This window comes from Rhodamnia argentea, chromosome 11 (assembly GCF_020921035.1).
Source record: "Rhodamnia argentea isolate NSW1041297 chromosome 11, ASM2092103v1, whole genome shotgun sequence".
Classification (NCBI taxonomy): Eukaryota; Viridiplantae; Streptophyta; class Magnoliopsida; order Myrtales; family Myrtaceae; genus Rhodamnia; species Rhodamnia argentea.
The window spans coordinates 7,591,518-7,609,032 of NC_063160.1; the positions used below are offsets into that span (position 1 = coordinate 7,591,518).

At 41.8% G+C, this 17,515-nt stretch overlaps 3 protein-coding genes across 3 annotated transcripts; 2 read left to right on the top strand and 1 right to left on the bottom strand.

Moving 5' to 3' along the window:
• Positions 1 to 1,678: 1,678 nt before the first annotated feature.
• Positions 1,679 to 3,241, bottom strand: LOC115742093 (UPF0481 protein At3g47200-like). The gene has a single exon (XM_030676204.2). The coding sequence runs from the start codon at positions 3,205 to 3,207 to the stop codon at positions 1,750 to 1,752; it is 1,458 nt and encodes a 485-aa protein (XP_030532064.1). The 5' UTR covers positions 3,208 to 3,241; the 3' UTR covers positions 1,679 to 1,749.
• A 7,202-nt stretch (positions 3,242 to 10,443) lies between these two features.
• LOC115742116 (B3 domain-containing protein At1g05920-like) lies at positions 10,444 to 11,858 on the top strand. Its single transcript, XM_030676230.2, has 2 exons — positions 10,444 to 10,754; positions 11,096 to 11,858. The coding sequence occupies exons 1-2, from the start codon at positions 10,444 to 10,446 to the stop codon at positions 11,712 to 11,714; spliced, it is 930 nt and encodes a 309-aa protein (XP_030532090.1). The 3' UTR covers positions 11,715 to 11,858.
• Positions 11,859 to 16,034: 4,176 nt separating this feature from the next.
• LOC115742117 (B3 domain-containing protein At3g25182-like) lies at positions 16,035 to 17,162 on the top strand. Its single transcript, XM_030676231.1, has 2 exons — positions 16,035 to 16,330; positions 16,529 to 17,162. Exons 1-2 carry the CDS (start codon positions 16,035 to 16,037, stop codon positions 17,160 to 17,162), a joined length of 930 nt encoding a protein of 309 aa, XP_030532091.1.
• Positions 17,163 to 17,515: the final 353 nt, after the last annotated feature.

A 17,515-nucleotide genomic window follows, 5' to 3' on the forward strand; every position in this document is an offset into this window, starting at 1 on the left:
ATTAAAGGAGGTTGATGGGCGACGAGATAGCATTGAAGCTTTAAAAATGATGAAGGTGCATTACCCCCGGAGTCTGTCAAATCTTGGCATGTGTCGCAATGTTGATTACATCGTAATTTATCTTGAAATTGCCACTAGAATTGATAATTAGGGTTGGGGCGTATGGGCTCGCTTAAGCCCACGTTAAACGACATGGACTCGAAAGGCACTTTTGGATGAGTTGGACAAGGCTAATTATTTATAAAAACCAACCCGAGTATTTTGTGCATGGAACAATTCCTCTGGGCAAATCTGTGCAAAAAATCAGGCATGACATCCGAGGGCCCGACCAGAGGCCATCAAATGATCATTCCAGTCACCACTTATGCCCACTGCCTCCTCCGCCTCATCACGGTGGGCATTCGCCATCTAGCACCTGTGGCGGCGATGGATCGCGACAATGGTGGTGGCGTGCGTGTACCTCTTCCGTAGAGGTGAGTATGGTTTCAAGGTAGAATCGGGAATCAAATAACCAGACCGGTGAGAAAAGGTCTGGTTTCATGTTTCAGGATAAGCATGATAGGTTTCGGGTTCAAAAAATTGAGGAACCGGCTCCAATGTGTAGGTTCGGGTTAAGTGGAACTTGGAAGCCGAAACAAGTTTTTGTGTCCTTCGTAAGGATTATTCCATGAGGTTCGATGATGGGTACGCAATTTGAAACCACCAATCTAAGCTTTTATTTCCGGCGATATTTATGACTGAAACTTTTACTTTCTTAATATTTCAGAATTTTCAGGTGCCAAAATATGAGTTATGGTAAGTGGATTGTAATAGCAAGTGATGGTAATTAAATGCGATGGTTCACTATAGTCGTTCAATTAAAGAATATGGATGGAACCTAGGTAAATCTTGAAATCGATCGTGAAATCTCTGAACCCGTGATAGGGTAGGTTTTAAGTTATAGAATATACATGGTAGATTTCAAGATTTAAAAAATGAACAAATATGTTTCGACGGCTAGGTACCTGAAACCTATACGAGATTTGAAGGGGCTCACCCCTGTTACAAATCACGCGGGCATTTTGTGATTGCTTTGGTGATGACCTCCTTCAGGGTGTTTGACCTTTGACGTATGCGTCTTCTGGCCAGAACTCCTTTTCTACGGGGTCATGTTGTTTACGCTAACAATGGGGAGACAGACAACCCTTATGAGTCAAATACATTTTCCCTTCGACAAACGGGTATGCTGAACCTTATTTTTCTTGTTTTGCCTTTTGAGTCCACTTCTTTTTAATCATCGCTGCTTCGTTTGGTCGGAGGTTTGAATCTCTTAAGGCACACACCGCTTGGTCATTAATCTCGTCTTTGAAAGGAAATTATTGGTCAAGGCAATACATTTTATTGTCAGATGAACCACAGTCCACCATTGTTGCACTAATGTCATCTGTTGTTATAAACATTAGAGTCCATTGCGCATGTGATAACAATGATCCTATCCTTTCAACTCTAATTTGGATCCATTACTTTATCGTTATGAACGGTGCGGTGCATACCATCAACTCTACAAATTAAACTCGAAAGTTGCGTGACAGATATAGTTCATGGGGTCTGAGTTTGAGACCACCTATCAAATATTCTTTTCACTAGGATGGTGAGACCTCCACATCTGGAGCATTCATCTGCAAATTGGCTACTAATACTCAATCAGTCATCCGGATTTCACCGGAATCTTGTCACTCCTCATCAGATAATTCCCACTACAAAGAGAAATCAAGAACGAGGCCAGTAGTAGCCATAGACTGCATAGAAGGTCTGTGCGGAAGTAAGCACAAGCAAAACGAAAGCAGCAATTATGGAAATGATTGACCAGGGGTTGTCGAAGTACTTGTTCTTGAGAATGGCTCCCCACCCTCTCCACTTGTGGGCGAGAGAACTAGCAGCGAGAGACCTAACACAGAACAGGTAAATCAATTTAATGAACGCAACGCAACTATCAGGGTCATTGGGAATGGATCTGAAGAGGCGGTAATTCTCCAGATCATAAGACAGTGCAGAGAGATAGCTGCCGGAGATGTTGAAGGCCAGCTCCCGGCAAAGCCGGTTGAAGAGGTCAGCGACCTCAGCATCGTTCCCAAGGCAGTGCTCGATGATCTCATGGTCGCAGAGATACCGGACGTCTTCGGGGGATTTCATCAAGCTGTGCATAAAGATTACGTATGAGGTAATGTGGTTCCCGCAATCGAATTGAGACTGCTCGAAGGCTATCAAGTTGAGAAAGAGCGACCTCGTCCCTTCGTGGATCACAAGGTAGGGGATCTTGAGGATCCCGTCCTTGGCCATGAACCGTATGTCCCCCAAAATGCTCCCATATTCCCCCCTCAACTTGATCCTGGCTTCCCGGAGCACGGTCAGGCAGGGAATGAGCTGTTCCCGATTGTGCGCCCACTCCGGGGTCTTCTTTTGCTCCAGGTCCCGGGGCAGGAGGCTCCGCCAGAGCACTTTGAGGCAGTGGAGCTGGTTGGGTGACGGGTCCAACTCCAACCATCCGCCAATCTCGGACTGGAAGAAGTTGAGCACCAGCCTGCCCGCGTGCAACTCCAGGTCCGCAAGGCCGAGCTGGAGGCCGAGCAGGAGGTTGAGTATGAAGACCGGGATCTGATTCTCGAGCAAAATCATGTCACGCATGATCCGGGTCTTGAGCATTGATCCCCACCTTGAGAAGATGGGGTCATTGCGAGGGTAGCCCAGTTTCCCGAACCCCCGGTCATATCCTCGGAGCAGCTCGATCACAAAGCATCCGTCGAGAAGCATCATCTGCACGAACTCGTCGCTGCTTATAGATATAGTCCCCTCGTAGCAGGCGCGAGCTCTCTGCTCGACCTCCTTCACCGAGTCTAGATAGAGGCCTATCTCTTGATGGGAGCGCGCGAGGATCTGGTGCAAGCAGCGCAACTTGTGCTGTTCCATAGGGCGGAGGCGCTCGTCGCCGTGGTGATACGGGCCGAGGGAGACGACTTGGGGGACATAGGCCTTCTTGTCGCCATCCTTGAGATAGTTCGAGATTCGGTAAATGGAGAGCTTTGCCCATGAGCACTCCATGTCGTCCTGGCGAGGTTGCTCGGACGAGGACACACTCGGCTCATCTTTGGGGCTGTTGTCGACCACGATCCGGAGAGCCTCGGATGGTTCTTGCTGTGCCTCCGGGAGTACAGATTCCACAGCAGCCATTTTCTTGTGAAGAATTGGTCTTTGTTGCGCTGCCTCTGCCTTTCTTAGGTTTTGATAATTGAATTGATGCTTTATAAGCCCCCCCGGAAACATCCAGAAAGCAGAATTTGTACATTAATATCTACGGATGTTGGAACAAAGGAGAGATTTCTTTTCACGAGTTTTATGATATTCTAGCCTTTATGACGTCACGTTCGATTTCGTCATCATCTTATTAATGTAAAAGAGGGTGATAAACGACAGGCCCCACCTTACTCATACTACAAGGCACGATTGCTGGACTGGCTTTTAATCGGACGCCTCATGCTCCACCTGAATGGTTGTGTTTTTATTTTGCCCCGCTTGGCCTTTTAATTAGATTTTCGCAGGCCAGAATCCAGTTCTGTAATCAATTATTGGGTGTTAAGTGTGCCATAAATCAGTTTTAACATATAATATCCTTTGATAAGTATAACGATTGATATATGTAAATTTTAATTGTGTACCGTTGCACACAACAATGCTTTCCTTTTATTTGAGAGTGGCATTTTGTTCCATAACTTTCTTCTAACAATGCTTTTAAGGCGGGCTACGTAAATGGACGTTTATAGTTAGCTAGTCGGCAAGTCGGTAATATTCAAACTTTGCAATCTCACGAGGCATGGCAAGGATGAACAACAATATAGCCCTTTTCTTCAAATTACGAATTGAAATACTTGAGGGCTCACGTCCTTCGGTGAATGAGCCATGCCCAACGAAGGGTGCGTTTGGGAGAGCTTTTGCAAATCAAAAGGACTTCAGATTAAACGAATTTCATGAAATGCAAATATTGCTTGGTAAATCCTATTTGCCAAAATGCAAATATGTGAGTGGTAAATATTATTCTCTTTGGGTTTTTTTTTACAAAGAATTTCTAAATGAAAAAGAAAAAGAAAGGGACCATGGAGAGGAGGAGGATGAACAGGAAGCAAATTTGAAAAGAAGAATTTTATACTTGCCTTCGATTCTCCTTCCCCTGAAGAAGAATCGAAGAGGTACTTGCCTTCGTTAAGGTGAGAGTATGCGATTCTCTGCTTAAGGCAAGGCCCACCCAGAAAGAAATGGAGATTCATTACTTCATTAAGACTTACCCAGAAGCCGAATCGAAAGAGTCGTACCATCTATTCTCCTTATGGGGAGTGCTTAATGGAGAATTCATACTTGCCTTCACACAAACAGCCCACAAAAGCCATATTCCAGAAGAATCGAAGTCCGAAGACCAAATCGCGAATTTGGTGCCGTGTAGGACTGTGTTCCATTGCATGTTCCTAACCAAGCCTCCGATGAGGCCAAGCTAACCTAGGCACAAGACCTTAGGTGGCCCAGGTGGGGTGGGGCGAGGCGAGGCGATGCAGAGGGTCGCATGACCTCGGCGACAGCCAGAGGTGGAGCGAGGCCAAGCGAACTCAGTTCTTGTGCGATCTCGGTTGGCCCAGGCGAGGTGAGGCCAAGGGTCGCGCTACCTCGGCAGCCCTTGGCGACTGTGGGCGAATCTTGAACGATGTATTACATTGTCCTTGAGTTGTCCAGGGGCCATCGACATCGAATCTTGACCCATCGACTTTCTTTTTCTCTCTACCACCGGGCAACTTATTACAAATTTGGCACTGCACAATCGCTTTCTTCCTCCTCCCCAATCAAATTCTGATACGATCACGCTCCTTTGAAGTTCTCATGCAAGATATTTAAATCCACGGGACGACTATCGGAACTCCTTTTGGGATTATACTTTTCTGAAAACGTTGTAAATGCCTCCACGTATAGGCGGTTCCAAAAACTACCATTGATTCCATGTCATCAATCTTTACGGGAAAATTTTGAGATTAGTGTACTTACAATGTATCTTTTATTTAATTTTGGGTTAGATGTTTACCTCTCAAGGCACACCACTCGGTCATCAATCTCATCTTTTAAGGGAAATTATTAGTTGAGGCAATACATTTCATTTGCAATTATTTCACAATTCTTCCAGCAATGTCGTCCAATTGTTGCTTATTATAAACGTTCGTGTCCATTATACATGCGAATGATGCGATCACTCTGTTCCTATCATTTTGACTCTCTAATTATGATCCGTCCCTTTGTTGCTATTAAAGGGGCAGCGTATGCCATCAACTTTGCCGTAGGAACAGACGGATAAAGTCAATGAATTGGCAAATCTCAATTATGAATGATAATGATTTATGGTATAAAGTGATACCTTAGGAAGTTCGCACAGAATGCAGGCATAATCCGAGATTAGGTCTTCAGGTGTAGTGTCACCATGCAAGTCATTCTGAACTCCACAAGCCTAATTCAACATATATCAATTTAGGGAGGGGTAAATTGTGGTCCAATGATGTCAATGAATTGACAATTCTTGATTATGAATGATTTTAATGATTTATGGCATAAACTATGTACCTGGGGAAATTCCCACAGAATACATGCATGACTTGAGATTAGGTCTTCAGGTGTAGTGGCACTACGCAAGTCATTCCGAACTTCGGAGAATCAATTCGAGATTATTAATTTATGGAGGGGGGAAATGTGGTCCTTGGATACAGACAGACAAATAAAGTCAATGAATTAACAAATCTCGATTATGAATGATAATAATTTATGGTATAAATGATCTACCTCATGAAATTCGCACATAATACAAGCATAACCCGATATTAGGTCTTAAGGTGTAGTGGCACTACGCAAGTCATTCCGAACTCCAAAGGCCCAATTCAAGATATATTATTTTAGGGAGAAGGAAAATGTGGTCAATTGATAGTGACAGACAAACAAAGTCAATGAATTTACAAATCTCGATTACGAATCATAATATCTATCTTAGGAAATTTGCACGGAATACAGGTATAACCTAAAATTAGATCTTAAGGTATAGTAGCACCACGCAAGTCATTCCGAACTCCAAAGAACTAATTCAAGATTTATTAATGTAGAGAGGGGAAAAACTCAATCCATGTACGACAAGTTGGCGGCCAAAGAAACTTTAAGCCTGTTTTGGACCAGCGTGATAATGTGGTGGGAGCTGAAATGAATGAAGACTTGATGAGACCAGTCACATTAGAGGAGGTGAAAGAAGCTGTGTTCCAAATGGGTGCTACGAAGGCACCTGCACCTGACAGACTCAATGGACAGTTCTATCACCATCACTGGGAGGTGATCCAACATGATGTGTTCATAATGGCCGAAGAATTCTTTGCCTCGGGCATCCTTGGTCCTTCTATGTTGGAGTTGGCGAATACTTCGGGAGCCCTTATTTCTCATACCGGACACACCAACGTGAGTTTAGGGAAATCGAAATATGAGCCGATAACATGTGGCCCTTACGCATGAAATGTCGGGGGTCCCGTTGCCCGAACAGCGGACGGAGGTTCTGCTCCCCGATGAGGGCACAACGACCCTGTTCGTTGGTGAGTGGACAGGGGCTTGCGGGCAGCGTGCTCGAAACAACATTGGGTTTTAGGCTTGTGTTTTAAATTAGATCGTTTGTTGTGGAATTAAAGGGATTCGGATAGGCCTGGGCTTTATGCACATTTTAAGCCCTATATATTATACTCGCATGGGAGATCATTATAACAAGTGGTTGTGGTTGTGGTTGTAAACCTAAAATCATAGTGGAATCTATTTGCATGACGTAGCCCTATTCTAGGGTGAACCTTGGTAAAACTTGTGTATCATCCTTTTTTAATTTTCTGTGTGATTGTTCTGGTTTGGTTTATGATATAACCCATCATTCCCTCAACAACACCCACATTATCCTTATTTCTAGAGTGGCAAATCCAGAATCTATTACAATTCAGGCCAATAAGTCTATGCAATTTCAGCTACAAGATTATCTCAAAGGTAATGGTTAATCGTTTGAAGTCTTGGCTACCTGAGCTTATCTCCTGTGAACAAAGCGCATTTGCTAGTGGCAGACAAATACAAGATAACACTTTAATAGTTTAGTTCTGCATCAGCTTAGAATAAGGAAGAGGAAAAGGAAGTTCCAGGCGGTATTGAAACTTAACATGCGGAAAGGATATGGCAGGGTGGAATTGGACTTGTGCTTGCATGGCAAGAATGAGCTTCAGTGATCGATGGGTGTTCTTAGTGAAACAGTGCATCTCTACTGTCTCCTTCAGTGTTAAAGTCAATGAGGAATCTCCCGAAGCATTCAGGCCAACTTCGGATAATAGGCAAGGGGATCATCCTCTTTCTCCTTATCTATTTATTGTAATGGCTAATATACTCTCATCGCTTATTAACAAGGCAGTTGAGGATGGCAGAGTGAGAGGAATTAAATTGAATAGATTCCGCCCAACGTTGTTGGACTTATTATTCACCGAGGATGCGATCTTTTTCCTAGATGGTGCAGTTAAGGAATGCCAAAATTTAGCGAATTTGCTGAACCAATACTGCATGGCCTCAAGTTAAGCCGTCAACCTTAACAAGTTCGGAATATTCTTTAGCAGAGGCTGCCCTCAGCAACCATAGGGGAACGTAGCAGCAGAATTTAGAGTCCCGATAATAGCGAAAAGTGGAAAATATCTTAGCATTCTATCGGATTGGGGACAATCGAACAAAGAAATGTTTGCCTGGATCCTAGCGAGGGTGAATATGATACTCGAGGGGTGGAAGAAAAAGCTAATGACCAAAGCGGGAAAGGAAATTCTTATAAAATAGTTGTGCAAGTACTATCACAATATGCAATGTCCACCTTTAAGATCCCTATGTTGATTTGTAAATCCATTGAGAAAAGAATTGCCTCCTTTTGGTGGAACCAGAACAATGCAAAGGAGGAAGACATTTGAAGAGATGGGAGGTGCTGAAAACAAGGAAAGATTGTGGAGGTTTAAACTTTAGGGATCTTGTTGCTTTCAACAAAGCCATGCTGGGAAAACAGGCATGGAGATTAACACAAGCCCCTTCAGCCCTGCGAACTCAATTGATAGAAGAACATACTTTCCTAGAGGAGATTTTTGGAACGCGAGAAAAGGATCTCGACCATCTCGGGGTTGGCAAAGTTTACTTGTGGGTGGAGAGACTTTAAGCCATGATTTCAGGTGGTCGGTGGGAGATGGTGCTAATATCTCAGTAAGAAAAGACAAATGGTTGCCTAGAGGATGTATTGGCCGGCCAGCAAAGAGAGGAGAACCTCGGTTTGTGGCCAATCTAATCGACCAGGTATCCAAGTGTCGGGATGAGCAGAAATTGTTAAAGCGTTTTTTTTAAGAGGGCTTGGTGAAAGAAATCCTGGCGACCCCAATTAATCCAAACATGGGGCAAGACAGGCCGATTTGGACCGGGAATGGATCGGGATCCTACTCAGTTAAGAGCGGGTATAACAAAATCCATTCCGCAAGCACTCACAACAACAGCATACCCGCCCCCCAAGTCTCTATGGAATATGTTATGGCAGCTACATACCTGCCCAAAGATCAAAATTTCCATGTGGAGCTTGTGCAACAATCAAGAGGAATTTGTTACCTGATCCGCTGTGCCTTATCTATCGTCAAGCACCGGAAACCCTGGAGCACCTATTCGTTCTGTGCGAGTGGACACAACAAATTTGGTCAGATTCTAGACTTGGATTGACTCATCTCCTCGAAACATCACTCGAATTGACAAATGGGTACTAAAAATCCTTACTTCAAACACTGATCTATCGAGAGAGCTTTTCGCGGGCATACTTTGGTTGATTTGGAAGGACTAAAACTCCCTGATCTGCCAAGGCCATGAGGTTCATCCTTATGTTTTATTATAGGTGAAGCAACGGCAAACATGTCGAGTTTTAGAAACATCTCAACATGTCCTCACAAGGAATGCCCAACTTCCCGACGAGTCCGCGCCCTATAAAGACCACGAGAATCGCATCCACGCCCCTCCTGCCTAAGAAATCCCAATTGAGACTGCCTTAGCTAAGCTGAAGTCAAAGCTCAAACTAAATCTTCAAATGAGAATAAATACAAATCTATAAATAGAGATAAAATTGAAATTAAGTCAACCAATAACTCCAAAATAATTCTATAATGGAACTAAAAATCGACAAATTTAAGTTAAAAATTAGACAAAGTTCAATTTCATAAGGGACATTAAAAGTTCAATATACATAACTACAAGACGTTAGACATCGCAATAGTAAATAGACATTAACATCCAAAGGAGATGTGCTTAATCGCGGATATATTAAAATTGTTAAGTACATCTCTAGAAACGAAATCGATATAACAAGAGCATTAAAGTAAATGTCTTTACAGTAGACAATAACAAAGGAAACTTTCAAGGTAAAAAGTTGATTAATAATCTAATTTATGTTCATAGGATAATTGCTCATAACCTTTTTGAACTTTGGCACCTTTACACAATGGCCCTCGATTTTGAAATGTTACATATATTACCCCTTCTAAAATATTGAGGAGCTTTTTAATTTGCGTCGTTTATTATTTGTTGTCGAGAACTATAAAAGTAATCACTAAATGTAATTTTAACATAAAAGCGATTGGGATTTTTTTATCCTTTCTCTTTTTTATTGTTTTTTTTAACATGTTTATTTTCTATCTACTATCTATTTCTTTTTTTTTTTCTTTTTTTGGTCCAAAATCTACTATCTATTTCATCTAAGTTTAAAAGATATGAAATTTATTTTATCCTAAAAATCATGAAATTAAACTTCCTACCATTTCTATTATCATCTTTTTATTTATTTATTTATTTTTATTGTTTTTTAATTTTTTATTTCTTTTATCTCTTTTTCTTTCCCTGTCTCAGTCCGAACTCCGAAGTACTTCGAGCTTCCCGGCCAGAAAACAGGGTTGGAACAGAGGAGCTTTGGCGCGGTGGTGGGAGCAGCGGAAAACGATGGGCGACGGCAGATTTCTGGCAATTGAGACGGACGAAGCAGACCTGTGAATGAGAAAAATCGTTGAGAATGGAACTTATTTCCCCCGTAGGTGCTCGTTCAAGATTCGAAATCATGCTCTGTTTTTCGTGACCCAGCCTCCCCTCGCTCTTTCACCGAATGCGTCGGGAGTAAGCAGTCAATTGGTCTCAATGGCCACCAACGGTAATATTTTTGCCGGTTGCCCAAATATTTCCTAATGGCCCTTTGCAATTAGAAAGTACGAATTGAATTCCCACGCGTCTTTGTTCTTCCCGCTCTGTCTCTCTTGCCTTCCTCTCTGTCGCTCTCTCCCAAAACCCACGATCATCGTCTCTTCATCTCTTCATCTCTCAGTTGCGATGGGGATTCGAAGTATTCCAGTGGCGATGGTCTTTTGTCAGTTCACAGATGGTCTTTCAAAGAAGGAAAGAGAGATGGAACTCGACCTCTCATCTCTTCATCTCTTGGCCGACGCAGCTGCATTGGTCTCCGAGGGAAAGCTCAGTCTCCCTTCTTCCTTCCTTGATCTTGATGATGAGAAGAAGGAGACGGCAGTGAAAATCACTTTTGGGCCAACCTGGGTTGGATGGGTCGTCAGAAAAAAGAGAACGCCGCTAGGGCGAGGGCCGACATTCCACGCCCAGAAGTTGAATTCTGATCCAGTTGTTAGGTATGGGAATTTGATTGGATGATTCGGGGATTAACTCTTCTGAAGCTTTTGCTTTCCCGCAAAATGCCTGTTGACTTCTTTTTGTTTGGGTTGAGTTCTTTTTTTGCCTGTTTGTCTCTCTGCTTGTTGTTCCGGCAATTCTTGTTTTTCTGTTCCTGCTCTGATGCGAAGATAACATTCTCCAATTCTTGTTTTTCCAATGTTGGAATTTTTTTTTTTTTTTTGTCGCACTGTTGGATTGGATGAGTTATATTAGGCAACCACATTTCACAGTATGATGACATACAACGAACGATGCTTTCTGTTGTTCATAATACTGATACAAAGTTTGTCCAAAACAGCAAGCAAGAAACTTGGAGAGGTCACGCAGAGCACTGCAAGAAGCGGCCGCGTGCCTTGTATTCCACCGAAGCCCATGAGGTGGATAGGGTTTCCAAGAAACCCAAGAGAACTCTGAACAAAAATCTCGAGGCTTTAAGCGAACTGCCGACAATCTTCATGGACAAAATACTGGAGATGCGTGGCAGGGATGTGAGGCTTGTTGTGGAGAAGAAACTCTCTCCCACCGACATGAATCCGGGCCAAAGCAGGCTCTCCATACCAAAGTCGCAGGTACTCACGGAATTTTTGAACCACCAAGAGATCATAACACTAGACAACAAGGGAGGGATTAAGATTTCTCTCGTCGACCCCTGCCTCGAAGTACATCATGGATTGCAGCTTAAGAAGTGGAGATACTCGAGCAAAACATTTTCTTATGTGTTGACCAATCGGTGGAACGCGGTGGCACATCCGCACAAGCAGAATGGACTCAAAGAAGATGGTCTCGTCCGGCTTTGGTCTTTCAGAGTCGATGGCAACCTTTTCTTTTGTCTCACGAAGGTTGAAGAAGCATCGGTCGAAGGCAGTGTGGCTCCTCTCACGAGCGACCGTCATTCTTTTTTGGGAAGTATTTCATGAATGATCTCTGAGTTACGTAATTTTTGCAATACATATCTAGTTAAATTCAAATTCATTGTACGTTCCTTACAATTTTGGGTCAATTTCATATTTTCTGTTATTAAGGGATAGTCGTTTTGGAGTCTCGACGAAGTTAGGAAGTGATCTCATATTTTCATGGATCAACCATGGTTGTCGGTGATTTTTTGACACAGAATTTTATTGTTCTTGAGTTTTTTTGTTATACTTTTGTTGAAATTTGCATTCGGTATGTTCAAATTGCAAGTGTATATAGTTACAAAAAGCATTATGCGGTGTCTCGAAAATCCTCTGTTTTATCAGACAATTGTGCAGAAATACTTTAATCCCAAGAGGCTTCATCCTATGTATTGCAGTCCCAATTTCATATCCATCAGGGGATCTGGTTCTCATAGAAAACTAAGTTTCATTACAGCCACTGATTGAGCAAAATAGCAATGTCTTAGGAGTCAGTCACAGATTCATAAAGTTGGAAAGCTCTGCCTCCAGCTTCAATGGCAACACTTCGCGGGTTTAATTGCATAAGGCCAAGAGACATAAAAAGAAAAGGAGTGATTGACTTATGTCGGTGTGCATGTTTGATGTTTGTGACCATTTGGGTTGTTATAAAACAAGTATTCTATTCATACAGGAGCTTAGAGGACTTCTTGGTGATGATCGCAAACCCATAAATGGGGCAAAAGATGGGTGCATAAGAGGAAATCAGGTAAGAAAGTTACAGCAAACCAGGTCAAATCCCAGTCAGCTGTTTGCTAACTGGAGCTTAATTGGAGGAAGAGCTTACAAAAAGCTCCTGCTGCATATAGGCAATCAAATTCAAGGCAATTGATTGCCAGAACCTTACAAATTATATAACTTTTGCAAACATATTTTTGAGTTGTCTAAGTAGTTATCGAATAGGAAGTGTCAATATCTTTTCGAAGTAGAAATTTCTCTCCTCAAGACTATCCACTCGTGGCCTCAACTCGATTATTTGCAGCATATGCTCGGTTGTTTTCATCCTGATCGACATGACGTAGAGCCTCTCTAACCCCCTTGGAGGCCGCCCTATCTCCAACATCAACAGATATGCATCTAAAAAAAGAAACCAATATAGATTGAAAATCGAATAAGCACTGCGCAAGAGACACTACCCTCGTTGCTAAGTTAGCCAACCCCACTGGAAGGCCCCTCGTTATCCTTGATCATCCTAGTTTCTACAGAGTTGTAAAATCTGGAATGCTCCGTGATTGCGACATTTGATCAAACAGTTCAACTGCAGGCCCTTTGGTTCAAGGCATTGTTTCAGACTCCTCCAGATTCGATGAACAAATTTGAATTTTACATATTTCGCTATGAGAAAATACTTCGGCACGAATGAATTTTAAATGCGTTCTCTTCTTCTTTTTATTTGCCTCTCTTTTCCACGTTATTCTTCAGTCTCCTCATGAACCTCAACCTCTTTCTTTTGATAACCTAGGGACGCAACTCTTATTAGCCAGTTAATCCGGAAGAGAACTAGCATACAACTCAACTTAGATATAAGTTTACCACTTGGTCAATCTAGGGGATGGTGAATCTTATACAGCGTGGCCGCAGTTAAGGTAATTAAGTTGGATTAAAAAGGTGAGTGGTTGAAGTTGGAGCTTTCGATCGAATGTAGATGCATTAATTTTTTACGTGGAATAAGTAAATTAATGGGCTTGTATCCAATGAATCAAACTTGAGCAGCTAGGTCAATGCTCAAACTAAAATTTCAATTGAGAATCAATATAGATCTATGAATAGAGATGAAATTGAAGTTAACTCAGCCAACAACCCCAAAATGGTTCTGTAATGGAACTGAAGAATTGACAAATTTAAGTTAAAATTTAGAAAAAGTTTCAACTCCGAAAGGGAAATTAAAAGTTTAATATACGTAATTACAAGAAAATTTTAGTTAACCACCACGATAGTGAATAAACATCTAAAAGGAGATGTGCTCAACCGCAGAGAAACTAAGATTGTTAAGTAAATCTCTACGAACTTAATCGATCCAAGTAGGGAGTTACAGTAAATGTCTTTGTAGCAGACAATGACAAAGGAAACTTACAAGGCAAAAAGTTGATTAATAATCTAAATTATGTTGTAGATTACCCCTTTTAAAATATTTACGGGGCACCGTACTTGGCAAATTCTCAGAGTCCGAGAGCTGTTTCAACCAAAAAGCAAAAAAGAAGTTCGGGAGCCATTGCTCTATCGTGCTAAATTTTAGGAGGATTTTCAGCGATTACTTAAGTTTATGCACATGTAATACACTTCGCCATGAATATTAAAGCGGGTGAGTGACTTACCGGAGCTTTTTCTTTTCCTTAAATTGGCCTTAGCTAGTCTCTTCAATCGGAGGTCATTGTAGAGTAGAACCATCTACTTCTCTTAGATACTCATAAAAAGATCATATTCGGAGAATGAAAAGACCCTTTCTAGTCTAGTTGCAACCTAGCTGCTAGTGAATTCTTTTCCGGGTATTCAAGAGTCCATTCTTTCGATTGTATTCGTTCGGGAGGGTAAGGTATATGATCGTTTGGAATTAAGAAGGACGAAGAAAGACCGTAGATCGTAGAGAGGTTCCAAATAGTACCTATCCATCATCATGATAAGTTTTTTTTTTTTCCTCATGAGTCCATGTTATAACATCGTCTTACGTTAGTTAATTAAATATAAGACTTGTTCTATTTCTTTCTATTTGGAAATTGAAGCATTTGCGTCGTTTATTATTTGTTGTTGAGACGATTCTTGTGAAATTGTCTCTTAATGTTTTACTGTTGTATATACGTACACATTGTCGAACATGCATGTTATAGATCTGTTCATCGTTTTGAACTTTGATAAAAATCAGAAGTTTCAATAACTTTATCGATTTTTAGCGTTTCGTATTTATGCTTCAATTAACTAAACCGAAGTGGCATTTTCGGACAAATTTATCTAACTTTAGAATCTCAATGGTTAGATTGAACGATCAAAGGATACACGTGATTTGCTCATTAATTTTTGTTAACAATTACAAATTGCATCAGGGTTGGAGGAAGAACAAGAATTTGTGCAGTAATTTCTACTTAGTTCTAAGTCGTTGCTTCATAATCACATAAAATCGTGATTATCCAATTACATGATTTCTGCCACATGTTCTCTTTTAATTAACTCTGCTTAACCCCGTCAAGGAAAAAAAAATCATAAAAAAAATTCTCTTTTTTAATTATTTTTTTAACATGTTTATTTTTTTTTTAATCTATTATCTATTTCATCTAAGTTTAAAATATATGCAAATTCATTTTATCCTAAAAATCATGAAATGAAATGCAACTTCCCCCTAAAGCTATAATAACAATAAACAAACGGAATTCAATTAAAGCTCTTTCTAAGACTTAATTACCCACTACGATCTGTGTTTTCGTACACTTTTTTTTTTTTTTTTGGTCTTTTTTTTATTTATTTTTAAATTTTTTTATTTTATATCTCTTTTTATTTTTTTATTTTATTATTTTTTTTGCCCTTTCTCGGTCGGTCTCAGATGCCTGAGCCTCTCAACAGAGTACTCGGAGCTTCCTGGCCAGAAAACAGGACAGAACAGAGGAGCTTTGGCACGGTGGTGGGAGCAGCAGAGATCGATGGGCGACGGCGGAATTCTGGCGATTGAGAACGACGAAGAAGACCTGTGAATGAGAATAATCAGTGAGAATCTTTTATGAGCTCTCCGCATCTCCCGAAATCATGCTCTGTTTTTCGTGGCCGAGCCTCACCTCCCTATCGCCGGATGCGTGAAGGTCCTGGAAGTGTAGATGGAGACTGCGAATGGGGATCGAACTTAGAGGGTAGACGTCCTGGAAGCGTCAGCGATGATGATTGGAGCCGATGAAGTGGGCTGACGAGAATTCACTCAATTATGTTTGCCAATACATTTTTTCAATGGGATAACAAATTCCGGAGAATCAAGTACACGTACAAATAAAATCAAGTTGCCGGTTGACAAATTCGGAGGCTGACAACAATTCGTGCTCAATTCGGAGATTTTGAAATCACTCGCCCAAGTAGGGAGTAAGAACTCAACGGTCACATAGTTGCCGGTTGCCCAAATATTTCCTGATTTGAAAATATCTTATCTTACTGATAATCCGAGCTGCACTCAAAATTCCCAATTAGAATGTACAAATTGAAATCCCCACGCGTCTTTGTTCTTCCCTCTCTCTCTCTCTCTCTCTCTCTCTCTCTCTCCCGCCTTCGTCTCTGTCGATCTCTCCCAAAACCCACAATCATCGTCTCTTCATCTCTTCATCTCTCGGCGAGATGGGTTTTCCAGCGGCGATGGTTTATTCTCAGTTCACAGGTCGTCTTTCAAAGAAGGAAAGAGAGATCGATCTCTCATCTCTTCATCTCTTGGCGGACGCAGCTGCATTGGTGTCCGAGGGAAAGCTGAGTCTCCCTTCTTCCATCTGTGACCTTGACGATGAGAAGAAGGAGACGGCCGTGACCACCACTTTTGGGCCAACCTGTGTTGGATGGGTCGTCAGGAAAAAAAGAACGCTGCGAGCGCGAAGGCCGACATTCCACGCCCAGAAGTTGGAGTCTGATCCAGTTGTTAGGTATGAGAATTTGACTGGATGATTCAGTGATTAACTCTTCTGAAGCTCTTGCTTTTACGCAAAATGCCTGTTGACTTGTTTCTGGGTTGATTTCCTTTTTGCCTGTCTGCTTGTTGTTCTGGCAATACTGGTTTTTCTGTTCCTGTTCCGATGCTTTCTGTTATCGATAATTACTGATACAAAGTATGTCCAAAACAGCAAGCAAGAAACTTGGAGAGGGGTCGCTGAGAACTGCAAGAAGCGGCCACGTGCATTGGATTCCACTGAAACCCATAAACCGGATAGGGTTTCCAAGAAACCCAAAAAAACTCTGAAGAAAAGTCCCGCGGTTTTTACCAGACCAACCGAATTGCCGACAATCTTCATGGACAAAGTACTAGAGATGCGTGGCCGGGATGTGAGGCTTGTGGTGGAAAAGCATCTCTCTGCCACCGACATGAATCCGGGCCAAAGCAGGCTCTCGGTACCCAAGTCGCAGGTTCTTACAGAATTTTTGAGCGACCAAGAGATTAGAACTCTGGACAGCAAGAAAGGCATTAACGTTTCTCTCGTCGACCCCTGTCTCGAAGTATATCACGGATTGCAACTCAACAAGTGGAGTTACTCGGGCAAAACTTTTTCATATGTGTTGACCAACCGGTGGAACGCTGTCGCGCATCCGAGCAAGTCGAATGGACTCGAAAAGGATGGTCTCGTCCAACTATGGTCTTTCAGAGTCGATGGCAACCTTTGCTTTTGCCTCACGACTGTTAAAGCACCAGAGTCCGATACAAGGGAAAGTATGGCTACCCACAGTGGAATTCTTCATTCTATTTCGGAAAGTAATTCATGAATGATCTCTGAGTTAAGTAATTTTTGCAGTGCATACGTAGTTATATCCCACTTCTTTGTACATTCCTTAAAATTTTGGGTCTAGGTAAATTCAAATTCCTTGTACATAAAAGGAGTGGACCAAGTTGAGCGTGTAATGACAGAAAATCATTTGTGAAAGAGAGGAGTTTCGATTGAAGACTTGTAGGCATTGGTATTACAATAACTGTTACCTCTTCTGGTGCAATTCTTTGGAATTCAAATATCCATGAAATAAAAGCTATTTACAGTGGAATCATAAGAGAACCAGCCCCCAATGTGCATCCCTATTCCTTTCTCCCTTCTATGAACCAACCTCCAGTAAGGAATATAACA

What these genes read in the sequence shown, in the direction of transcription:
- LOC115742117 (XM_030676231.1), top strand. Translation starts at nt 16,035, where the DNA reads ATGGGTTTTCCAGCGGCGATGGTTTATTCTCAGTTCACAGGTCGTCTT. An exon ending in GAGTCTGATCCAGTTGTTAG is followed by an intron (nt 16,331 to 16,528) that starts GTATGAGAATTT and finishes TGTCCAAAACAG; the next exon opens with CAAGCAAGAAACTTGGAGAG.
- LOC115742116 (XM_030676230.2), top strand. Translation starts at nt 10,444, where the DNA reads ATGGGGATTCGAAGTATTCCAGTGGCGATGGTCTTTTGTCAGTTCACA. An exon ending in AATTCTGATCCAGTTGTTAG is followed by an intron (nt 10,755 to 11,095) that starts GTATGGGAATTT and finishes TGTCCAAAACAG; the next exon opens with CAAGCAAGAAACTTGGAGAG.
- LOC115742093 (XM_030676204.2), bottom strand. Translation starts at nt 3,207, where the DNA reads ATGGCTGCTGTGGAATCTGTACTCCCGGAGGCACAGCAAGAACCATCC.